Source organism: Acanthopagrus latus, chromosome 1, assembly GCF_904848185.1.
Source record: "Acanthopagrus latus isolate v.2019 chromosome 1, fAcaLat1.1, whole genome shotgun sequence".
Classification (NCBI taxonomy): Eukaryota; Metazoa; Chordata; class Actinopteri; order Spariformes; family Sparidae; genus Acanthopagrus; species Acanthopagrus latus.
The window spans coordinates 33451792-33463774 of NC_051039.1; the positions used below are offsets into that span (position 1 = coordinate 33451792).

The 11983-nt window shown below is 46.4% G+C and overlaps 1 protein-coding gene across 1 annotated transcript; it reads right to left on the reverse strand.

Annotated features, from left to right (window-relative positions):
* Positions 1 to 9654: 9654 nt before the first annotated feature.
* tmem187 (transmembrane protein 187) lies at positions 9655 to 11227 on the reverse strand. Its single transcript, XM_037098786.1, has one exon. It carries the CDS (start codon positions 10818 to 10820, stop codon positions 10011 to 10013), a length of 810 nt encoding a protein of 269 aa, XP_036954681.1. The 5' UTR covers positions 10821 to 11227; the 3' UTR covers positions 9655 to 10010.
* Between the last annotated feature and the right edge of the window lie 756 nt (positions 11228 to 11983).

Below are 11983 nucleotides of genomic sequence, written 5' to 3' on the forward strand. Positions count from 1 at the left end.
ATCAATAAATCAATTAATCGTACGATAAATAAAAATTAGCTTGATAATTTTGCGACCAAAATTTGGGACACTGCAACCACATTTTACACTTTTTTGATACAATATTCCATCAGTATGCAACATACTTATTTCTGTTCATCAGTATGTAACATGCTCATCTTTTGCACCTCTGCCTATAAAGTCCACATGTTGATATCCTCATCTCATTATCCATCCATCCATCCATCTTCTTCCGCTTATCCAGGGCTGGGTCGTGGGGGCAGCTGTCTGAGCAGGGACACCCAGACTTCCCTCACCCCGGACACTTCCTCCAGCGCTTCTGGGAGGATCCCAAGGCATTCACAGGCCAGCTGGGTGACATAGTCACTCCAGCGTGTCCTGGGTCTTCCCCGGGGTCTCCTCCCAGTGGGACATGCCAGGAACACCTCCCGAGGAAGGCATCCCGGGGGCATCCGAAACAGATGCCCGAGCCACCTCAACTGGCTCCTCTCGATGTGGAGGAGCAGCGGCTCTACTCCGAGCTCCTCCCGGGTGACAAAGCTCCTCACCCTATCTCTAAGGGAGTGCCCTACCACCCTGCGGAGGAAACTCATTTCAGCCACTTGTATCCGGGATCTTATTTTTTCGGTCATGACCCAAAGTTCATGACCATAGGTGAGGGTAGGAACGTAGATTGACTGGTAAATTGAGAGCTTCGCCTTTCGACTCAGCTCTCTCTTCACCACAACAGACCGATACAACGACCACATTACTGCAGCTGCCGCACCGATCCGCCTGTCAATCTCACGCTCCATCCTTCCCTCACTCGTGAACAAGACCCCAAGATACTTAAACTCCTCCACCTAAGGCAGTAGCTCTCCCCCAACCCGGAGGGGACAAGCCACCTTTTGCCGGTCAAGAACCATGGCCTCGGATTTGGAGGTGCTGATTCTCATCCAAGCCGTTTCACACTTGGCTGCAAACCATCCCAGGACCTGCTGGAGGTCCCGGCTCGAAGGAGGCAACAAGACCACATCATCCGCAAAAAGCAGAGATGAAATCCTGTGGCTCCCGAACCAGATTCCCTCTGGCCCGTGGCTGCGCCTAGAAATTCTGTCCATAATGAACAGAACCGGTGACAAAGGGCAGCCCTGCCGGAGTCCAGCATGCACCGGGAACAGGTCTGACTTACTGCAGGCAATGCGAACCAAGCTCCTGCTCCGGTCGTACAGGGACCGTACGGCCCTTAATAGAGGGCCTCCGACCCCATACTCCCGGAGCACCTCCCACAGAATGCCACATGGGACACGGTCGAATGCTTTCTCCAAGTCCACAAAACACATGTGGACTGGTTGGGCAAACTCCCATGAATCTTCGAGCACCCTGCGGAGGGTATGGAGCTGGTCCAGTGTTCCGCGGCCCGGGCGAAAACCGCATTGTTCCTCCTGGATCTGAGGTTCGACTATCGGCCGAATTCTCCTCTAGCATAGAAGTCCTGTAACAAGGGTTAGATTGGGGAGGCCATTCCTTCCAATCACACCCCTCCAGGTAACACTGTCGCTGCCCATGTGAGCGTCTCCCAGAAGAATGACAGAGTCCCCGGTTGGAGCACTCTCCAGTACCCCTCCCAGGGACTCCAAGAAGGCCGGGTACTCTACACTGCTGTTCAGCCCATAAGCCGAAACAACAGTGAGAGACCTATCCCCGACCCGAAGGCGCAGGGAAACAACCCTCTCGTTCACTGGGGTAAACTCCAACACATGGTGGCTGAGCCGAGGAGCTATAAGCAAACCCACACTCCAGAATAAAAGAGAGTCCAGCCTCTCTCAAGGAGTTCGGTTCCGGAGCCCAGACTGTGCATAGAGGAGAGCCCGACTATCTCTAGCCGGTACTGCTCAACCTCTCACACCAGCTCAGGCTCTTTCCCCCCCAGTGAGGTGACATTCCATGTCCCCATGGCTAGAGTCACCATCTGGGGATTGGGTCGCCGGGGCCCCCACCACCCAAATCACACCGCACCTGCCCCTTCTGGACCCTCCTGCAAGTGGTGAGCTCACTGGAGGGCGGGCCCACGTTGCTCCTTCGGGCTGTGCCCGGCCGGGACCCGTGGGCAAAGACCCGGCCACCAGGCGCTCGCCTTCGAGCCCCAACCCCAGGCCTGGCTCCAGGGTGGGGCCCCGGTAACACTAATCCAGGCGATGTATGCGTCCTTGATTTTATGTCTATCATTAGGGGCTTTTGAACCGATCTTAGTCTGACCTGTCACCTAGGACCTGTTTGCCTTGGGAGACCCTACCAGGGGCATTAAGCCCCGGACAATATAGCTCCTGGGATCATTCAGGTGCTCAAACCCCTCCACCACGACAAGGTGCTGGTTCAAGGAGGATTATCCAACCTGTTTCTCACAAAAGTGATATGATCTAAATTGTGAGTTTTGTGATCTGTTGGCTGCACCCTTAGCATTAAGTAACAATGACAGTAATAATTAATAATGACATATTCATTTTTTTCACAAAGAGGGTCTGCTGGCCAATCGAGCGCTGGTGCCAATACATCTCATTCTACCTCTGTAACGCAGACATTAAAGGACACGTTTCAAAAACAGGCTGCCTCATCACAAAAAGCCAGTGACCTATTTGGCACAGTTTTGATACATTCTTGCAGTGTTTTGGATTTGGACTACATTTTAAAAATACCGTGGTATACCGATAACCATGATAATTTTGGTCACTATTACCACAGTGTAAAACATTCATACCGTTACATCCGTAAAGATGACATGATGTTACTCCTAGCTAGCATGATTATATCATTAATGCTCAGTGAATATAAAAACTATATAATCAAAGTGACATACCTTTCTCATTTGCACATTGCTCCCACTCTTCTTCTCTGTGCTTCAGAGAATGCGCCCTGGATGGCTTTTGCCGTTTCATTTTCTGGACTGTTGTGACCATGACGTGTAACAGCTAAAGGGGCTGTACGTCAGAATCCCCATTTCTTTTACTTATGTTTAGTTTATTTTGTATCAAAGTATTGTAGAGGGATGGCAAAAACTGTAGAAAGACAGACGTTATAATTTTAATCACAATTTTTTTCGTGCCACATATTTGGCGCCCTAGGCAAGTGCCTATGTCACCTGTAGGAAGGACCTCCACTGGCTGCGTGACGTCTCCGCCATGACAGCAGAGCTGATAGGTTTCACTGTAGTCTGTTAACTTCCAGCAGGTCCACTGTGCTGCGTATCTGCTCAGTCCCAGCTCCGGCAGCCTGAAGCCCTCCGGAGCAATGAATTAATTTAGCTGAGCAGACAGGAAGTCAGACACCAAAACAACAATGTAACATCCGGTTACATTTCAAAATAAAACACCCATGTTGACGCCGCACAAATCTCAATAAAGAGACAGATACAAGCTCTTCTAACAATCCTTCAATCGGGAACACTTTCTATTGTTGTTTTTATAACACATATAGTGTTTCCTCCAGTATTCTGATACTGTGGTGCAAGGGGGGGGGGGGGGGGGGGGGTTGCGTTTGGGTCATCATACTGTAATATTTATACTTATGTCATAGGCCACTTTTTTTGGTTACAATGCTCTCACACAGCCATCATGAGCTCCCCTGCATGGGCTTGGAATGAAGATTCATCTGCTATTGTAAAGAAATACTATTTTTATTATTTGTTTCAAAAGAGGAGTTATCTAATTCAGAGTCCTGCACAGGTGAAAAATAACGTACTGTGTCGGACACAGATGTGGATTGGGACAGACGTCTGGAGAGATGGATCGGGTTTTATGATTGCCATTTTCAACTTATCATCAGTCATTATTAGTGACACAAATGATAAGTATTGATATTTCATATGGGCTCATTCATGCATGCTTGTGCCCTCCTAGAACTCCCATGCCCCATACTGGCTTACTTACATTTTTAAAAATTGCATCCGCCCAATTTTCCTCCCGGTGTGGGTAGGCTACAGCGGGTCGGCTCAAGTATGGAATGTAATTTGTGATACTGTCAGAAAACGGGTCGGATGCGGTTTTAAGCATGGCGGGTTCGGGCGGGTGCGGGTTTGCAAAATAAGACGCGTGCAGGACTCTCATCTAAGTGACCATTTTAATCCTCTAGCTAATTATCAAGCTAAACATCCAACATGTTATTTAACATCAAGGACTGCGGTGGAAGACGACAGTAAAATATTTCCTTTCTTTAACAGTGGATTTATTTATGCCAACGGTTTTACATGAAATCTGATTTTTTTGTGAATATACATGAACAAACCAGATGTTTCTGATACTCTTCAACTCACCATAACAGTCAGTCATAGACAACATTTTTGTCATTGTGTAACTAATTCATGGCTGCTTCAGAGCGGCACACAGACCCACCATCTGTCACTGTGTGTGTGTGAGTGGAGGAGGCTCCGAGCACGTGAAGTGCACTGCTCCAGATTCGAAAACAGCTCCATATAATTATTATTATCTTCACTAATACAGCCCTGAATTAGCGCTACTGAAGTCATTAAAAGTAATGAAAACAAAAGAGACTGACTGAAACGTCGGTATGCACTGGAAAGGCAGAAATATTAATCAATGTATGGGAAACACTGAATTTTTAAGGCGTGGCGGCTTTTATTTTGCCGTGGCGGTGCGCCACAGTTAATTACATGTAGAGGAAACCCTGACATACCTGTGGTACTGCAAAACCGGATCTGAACTGTAACGAAGTGGACACATATCTGGTAGAATCTCTGTGTTATTTTCTCCCTGATAGTACACTCCCAGTAGTGTGCCAGAGTCAAATCCTAACTCAGAGGATGAGACCGAGTCTGAAGACACAAATGTGGCTCTCGCTTTGAGAATATAGAGATTGGATGGCCCTAAGAAGGGAGCCCTCACCCCATACTCCCGCAGCTCCTCCCACAGAACTTCCCGGGAGACCCAGTCATATGCCTTCTTCAGATCCACAAAACACATGTGGACTGGGTACTCCCAGGCCCCCTCCAAGACCCCTGCCAGAGTAAAGAGCTGGTCCGTTGTTCCATGGCCAGGACGGAATCCGCATTGTTCCTCTTCAATCCAAGATTCAACAATCAGCCAGACCCTCCTTTCCAGCACCTTGGAGTAGACTTTCCCAGGCAGGCTGAGCAGTGTGATACCTCTGTAATTTGCACACACCCTCTAGTCCCCCTTCTTAAAGAGAGGGACCACCACATCCATTTGCCACCGACCCCCACGCAATGTTGAAGAGGCGTGTCAACCAAGACAGCCCCTCAAAACCCAGAGCCTTCAGTATTTCTGGCGGTATCTCATCGATCCCTGGGGCTTTGCCATTGTGGAGTTGGTTGACTACCACAGTGACTTCACCCAGAGAAATCAGCGATGATACCCCATCATCCTCCAGCTCTGTCTCCATTACAGAGGGTGGCTTAGTGGGATTCTGGAGGTCACCAAAGTACTCCTGCCACCACCCTATTACCTCCTCAGTTGAAGTCAACAAGGTTCCATCCTTGCTGTACACAGCTTGGATGGTTCCCCGTTTCCCCCTCCTGAGGTGGCGGACGGTTTTCCAGAGGCGCTTTGGTGCCGCCCGAAAGTCCTTCTCCATGGCCTCGCCAAACTCCTCCCACACCCGCTACTTTGCTTCTGCCACAGCTGCGGCTGCTGCCCTTCGGGACCGTTGGTACCCCAAAACTGCCTCAGGAGTCCCCCGGGACAATATGTCCCTAAAGGACTCCTTCTTCAGTCAAGACGGCTTCCCTGACCACCGGTGTCCACCACGGTGTTCAAGGGTTGCCGCCCCTTGAGGCACCTAAGACCCTATGGCCACAGGAGCTGCAGCTGCAGCTTTAACAACAGAAGCTTTGAACATCGTCCATTAAGGTTCGATATCCCCAGCCTCCACAGGGATGCTAGAGAAGCTCCTTCGGAGGTGGGACTAGAAGCATCACTAACTGACATGGTTCATCAAGACCCAGGACAGGAAGGCTCTACAGTAGGTGATTCAAACCACCAGAACATCACTGGTACCATCCACGGAGCATCAGTGACACCAGTGAAGTGAGATGTCTTCACAGAGCTAGGCCTGTCACGATAACACATTTTGCTGGACATTTAATTGTCCCACAAATTATTGCAATAAACAATAATATTGTCGTTTTGAGACCATTTTTCAACTAATATAATGATAAAGGCATAATAATGCAAGTATACCCTATCAAAGATCAATAACTCTTATTTCTAAAGAATATTTAACACTGGAATTGGAATGTGAAGAAGACATTCTAAATATCCAAAATAAATAAACAAAACAACCAGAAACAATAAATAAAAAGGACTCTCAGTCTCTGTTTGCAAAAATTGCACTTGAATTACACACAACCAAAACAATATACCTAACCCTTTAGTATGTCATCTTTCACACTGTACAGTTGCGGAATTGCCGTTTGGGACACGTATGTTCTCCCAGGCAATTTGTACTGGCTGTCAAATGTTTGCAGCATTTGTCTAAATGCTGGCTTTTTCGACGGTACTAAAGGGCTGCATCTCTTTAGCGATGTAGCAAACCACACTGTCTGTGAGTGACCAGTGTGTTATGTTTTAACTGTGTAGTGGCAGCAAATTTCATGTTCCCCACATGTTGCAGGTATCGACTGCAAAATTTGCAGTTCATGGAATTCGTCTCTCTGAGACCTCAACCAGTCAAATTTGAGCACTAATTCTTCACAAAAACAGTATTTTCTGCCCTTTTTTGCCACACTTGTGTCTTCGGACTCGGTCCCATCCTCTGAGTTAGGATTTGACTTTGGCACCAGAGATTCTACCAGATACATGTCCGCTGCGCTATGGCTCAGATCTGGTTTTACAGTACCACAGTTACAGGTATGTGTTATAAAAACAACAACACGAAGTGTTCCCGACCAAAGGACTGGTAGAGGAGCTGGCGGAGATGTCACGCAGTGGACACATATCTGGTGGAATCGCGAGAGTTTATTTTGCCATTGTTCACTGAAAGTTACATGCCAGTGTAAAAAAAAAAAAATACACCAGCAAATTGGACTGGACTAAATGTAAAATGTGGTTGCACTGTCCCAAATTTTGGTCACAAAATGCAACCACTTGGTCGCAGTCTGGAACCCTGTAAGTGGTTCACCACGGTTATTCAGTTTAAATCTGAAGTGCTCCCACACTGCAACCGTCACATTCGGCTTGAAACCAATTCCATCTTTGTTTTTATTAAAGGTACAATATGTAAGAAATCTAAAGCAACTGGCTGTAAAATCATCCTTATATGTCACAGAGACTCAGGAATAATGTTCATATAACATACTGAACTCACCAACAACAACAATACAGCCAAAATATTTGCATTTAAAAAAATCTTTTGCAGACCGCAAATCATGTTGATGTTTTGAAATCATGTTTCGGCATGTGTCGCCACCCACCACCCTCTACAAATCATTGCAGTCAGTAGAGTCTCAGCTGCCGAGCAACCACAGGTTGCCAGTTACAACTGAACTACAATGGCAGAGGCAACGATCTCTAAAAGATCTCGCTATGAATCACAAAAACGTCATGAGATAATTTGAGGCAAAGTGAGGGAGATGCATTTGAAGGGTGGAGACAGTTGAAAGCTAAGAGGAATTTGAAAACGGATGCAGAATTGGTTACTCTTCTCTTAGAAGGGTAAGTTAAGCTTGGCTAACTAAGTTAGCATCATAGCTTGACGGGGATGGACATTTCGAATACTTTGAACTGTCGAGTAATAACATTATTCATTTAGATCGCTAGCAGCATTAGCACTGTCCTGGTACGCCAACCGCTCTGGCAACCTTGACTCTGGAGAGGAGGGGGTGGAGGGGGAGGCAGATACGACTCACCGAAGCCGAAGTAACTGAGGTAGCTGCGAAGCTCCTCAGTGGCAAAGCACCAGGGGTGGATGAGATCCAGCCTGAGTACCTCAAGTCTCTGGATGTTGTGGGGCTGTCTTGGCTGACATGTCTCTGCAGCATCACGTGTCTCTATCATGTAATCATGTAAATGATAGAGACACATGTCTTTCAGATGATGTAAATGAACACTGACATGTGAAATGGAGCTTCACACCTGGGGAACATGTGAACATGCTCTATCATGGAACATCAAGATTAACCTTAGGTGTGAAAATAAATGACAACATGCATTACATGTCATCAGTAGCATTTGTGAATATTGAATGTAAACTTAAAGGTCCCATATTATACTGTTTTTCATCAATTTCACACAGCTGTCAGAGGTCCAACAACACTGTATTCGATATGCACTGGCCCAAACCCATCCATGGTCCTGAATTTCAGCTGTCTAAAAGTCACTCACGTGAGCTCTACTGAGAGCAGCTGTTTCTGTGCCTGCATCTTTAAATGCTAACGTGGCAACACTTACCTGTGGCTTGGGTGCAGTTGCTAGGTCCGGTACGGTTGGGACTGATCCTTTTACGAGGGTCAGTGTCGAGGCAAAGCCAGCTTTTTAGGAGGACAGTCAGTCTGTCGTGTGTCGTGACGTCAACATTTGGACAAAATGGGCCAAAGGAAACAGAGCAACATTTGGATACACTTTTCTCTTGTGGAAGACAGTACAGCAAAATGCAATATTTGTCAGAAAAATATTTCTTTTAAGTCTGGTTCAACAAATAATTTGCCTGAACACTTGAAAACACAACACTCAACAGTGAAAGTGACAGAGGTGAGAAGAGAGCCAGCTGGCTCAGGCAATAGTGACAATGAAGTCTCCGTTGACACTGAAAATGCTAGTGCTACATAAAAATCAAATGAGCCAGTTTTTTGAACTGCTCTTTGAAAGATCCGGCTCCCCTCAAAGAACCATAAATCCCATCTCTAATACAAGCTAACAGGAACTGCAGCCGGCACGTTGTTGTTAAAAATGAAACGCAACCACTGTCTCTTCTGTTGTTCTGTGGCTGGGACAAAATATAGGCACTTATGTTGATTTTTACAACCAACAACAGAGCTATTTGTGTGTCTAGCTTTGAGTGACAACATTGTGAAACACTGCTGTCTCACTGCTGGACACACCGAACTTCCCTTCGGATATCTCCTATCACCACGCAGAGGAGGTCGGCCTATGATAATGACTCCTTTCGTTACAATACAAAGGGAACTGAATCTGAACAGCCTGTAGGAGCACCGTGTTACCAGTGTGTGGGCTGCAGAGACCATGCAGGAATCACTTGTTTTCCTCATTTTGGGAGCTGGCAGGCTCAGGGAGGACCAGCTTATATATGTAGAGACCAGATAAAACATGTTTTTCATAATATGGGACCTTTAACTTTGAGATGTCGTTCCACTAATATGAACTGTATTTTCTATCACCATAGGCTTTCCAACAACAACAGTCTTGCTTACAGATTCAACAAAGTAAGATGTCCTGTGTATAAACTAGTATAAAATGCTAAAATATGATCAATAGTTAAATGTGTGTAAATGCCTACATGGTCAGAGTGTGTGTGTGTGTGTGTATACATAAATACACAATTTGCATAATGAGGAGCTAGATTTTTGGTGTTGATTCTGGCAGCCTCTGTGGACAAAAGATGATGGTAAAACAAGTTGTGTACAAAGTAGTGCTGTACCACCAGACTACAGAGCAGATTGTTTCCTCAGGCTGTGAGACTACTCAATTCATCCATAGCACTCCAACATAAAAAACTCTTTTAATTTTATGACTCAGATATCGGACATTCAGAACAACTACCATATATATTACGGCATATTTCACTTTTTGATGTCCAATTCTATTCTTCATTTTATACGTAACTCCTCTATGTGACATGCCCTTAACTTTGTTTGGCTTTATGTATTGTCTTCATAGGTCCATATAACATGTGGGGGTTTTGTTGTTTCTTTCTTTTGGACAAGGCAACAATCAACTCTATTTGGAGGATTCTTTGAAAATATTGTCATCACAGTAGAATTAAAACATTTAGACTTTCCTCAAAGTACAGAATCATGAGGGCTCTTCATTCCAGCTGGTTTCTCAGTCACTGTGCTGCGCTGCAGCCATCTCATGTGTCCTCTGTGTCAGCCTGCTCAGGAAACAGAAGCTGAAGTGGAACTGAAGCACATCACACACTTTGGACCAGAAGTGTCCCGTGAGCCGCTGGAAGAGTCGATACCGTGCGAGCCAGTGGTCCAGCAGTTTCAACAGCACGAACCCTGCACATGACAGCACCGCCAGCTGTAGGTACCTCCGCGTGAGCCCGTCCCCGAGCTCCTGCTGCACGCGCACTCCCTTGTACACCGCGATGGCGACGTGACAGGCCAGCGCCGCCTCGAATCCGCGCGCGTGCAGCAGCGCCAGGCCGTAGCTAAAAATAGAGACCAGTTCAAGCGCAGCCGCGTGCGACCCGCGCCACTTCACCGGGCCCCGCTCAATGAAGTCGATCCACACCGGGACCCACGCGAAGATCGGTAGCGTGAACCACTGGTCGAGCACGGCGGGAGCACGCTGCAGCACCGCCAAGCGCGTCCACTGCACAGGCGCGTAAAAGACAGCCATGAAGGCGAACACTTGTCTCATGTACCGGCCCGGCTCCGTGTCTCTGACGCCTCTGGGCCACAGCAGCCAGTACAGTCCGATGAAGACATAACCCAGGTTCACCACACAGTTACAGGGCATCGCCAGGAAAGCAGGCAGATAATCAACTCGTTTCTCGGCATAATGCTCGTAAGACAAGCCCACCTCAACTTCGTCAAACAGACTGGTGTTCGCAAAGACGACACAGAGCACGAAGGGGACTAAGACGTGGACCAGGGCTAAGTTCATCACTGTTTGATAATGAGACATACCGTCCAGCTCTGGCCTCTGAGAGATTTTCAAGTTCCCTGACAGACTGGGCTCACAGATTGGAGCAGTTGAGTTGTTTCCGGTTTCAGGATCACATGGTAGAAAACGGAGGATTCAGACTGGCTGCCTTGCTGCCTGCCCCCTTTGTCGCCTTTAGCATACACACTATGAAGATACCTTTGTTATCAGCTAGAAGCACTACTCTACCAAGCAGGGCCCCATGTAACTTAGGCTACCCGAGGTAATTTCATGGAAGCATCTAATAATGAAATCGCTCCTAAAGCCATTACTAGTATGAGATTTTTTATTGGTTGAGGAGCCAAAAAGCAGATTCTACAAGATGGCCTTCCTCTGACAGGACAACTGCTGACTCTTGTTTTAGTGTCCATGCACTGCACCTTTAGAAAGCTTTAATATTGACATGATTTGATGCCAAAGCTCCTTTTTAGAGGAACAATTTGACTTCTAATGTTTCACCTACTCTATGAATCCTCAAACTTCCTGATTATTTCCTGGTTGAAGTGACAATATTAGAAATGTTATATGTGGTGTCTGCACCCCGCTGTTAATATACACATATACATAAAGCTATTAAGTAATAAAGACACATACAAAAGAATGTAACCTCTCTAATACTCAGCTCATGTACATCCGCAAGTCTGCAGTGAATCAGGAGAGAGAATTACCAGAAGGTGCTGAAAGATTCTGTCTTCAGCTGCCTTGCAGAAACAGACCAATGATAGCTGAGAACAGATGCCTTTATCATGAGCCTCAGCACCCAGAGAACAAAGACAACACCAGAATAAAGACAATGGACTCATCCAACCTGGTCCTCTCCCACAAGAGGTCCTTATAGGGATGGACAAATGGACAGAAAACAACAAGGACATTCAGATGTGTGGACAAAAATACCAGCAAAAATGTATTGAAAGCTTTGTTGGTGTGGCTCTAAGCTGAATTCAACTGGAGTCCAATCACCAGGCAACAAATAATAACAAGGTAAATGTATTGTAATTTTGTAATCACAAAGTTTTTAAAAACTGAACTATGTTTGCAGCTCTGTAGTCTGGTGGGATGGCAGCAGATACTTCTGTATCTTTGGATTAGGGTTAGGGTTGGGGTTTGAAATGAATGTGTCTAGATGGCTGTTGTCTTTTAGTATC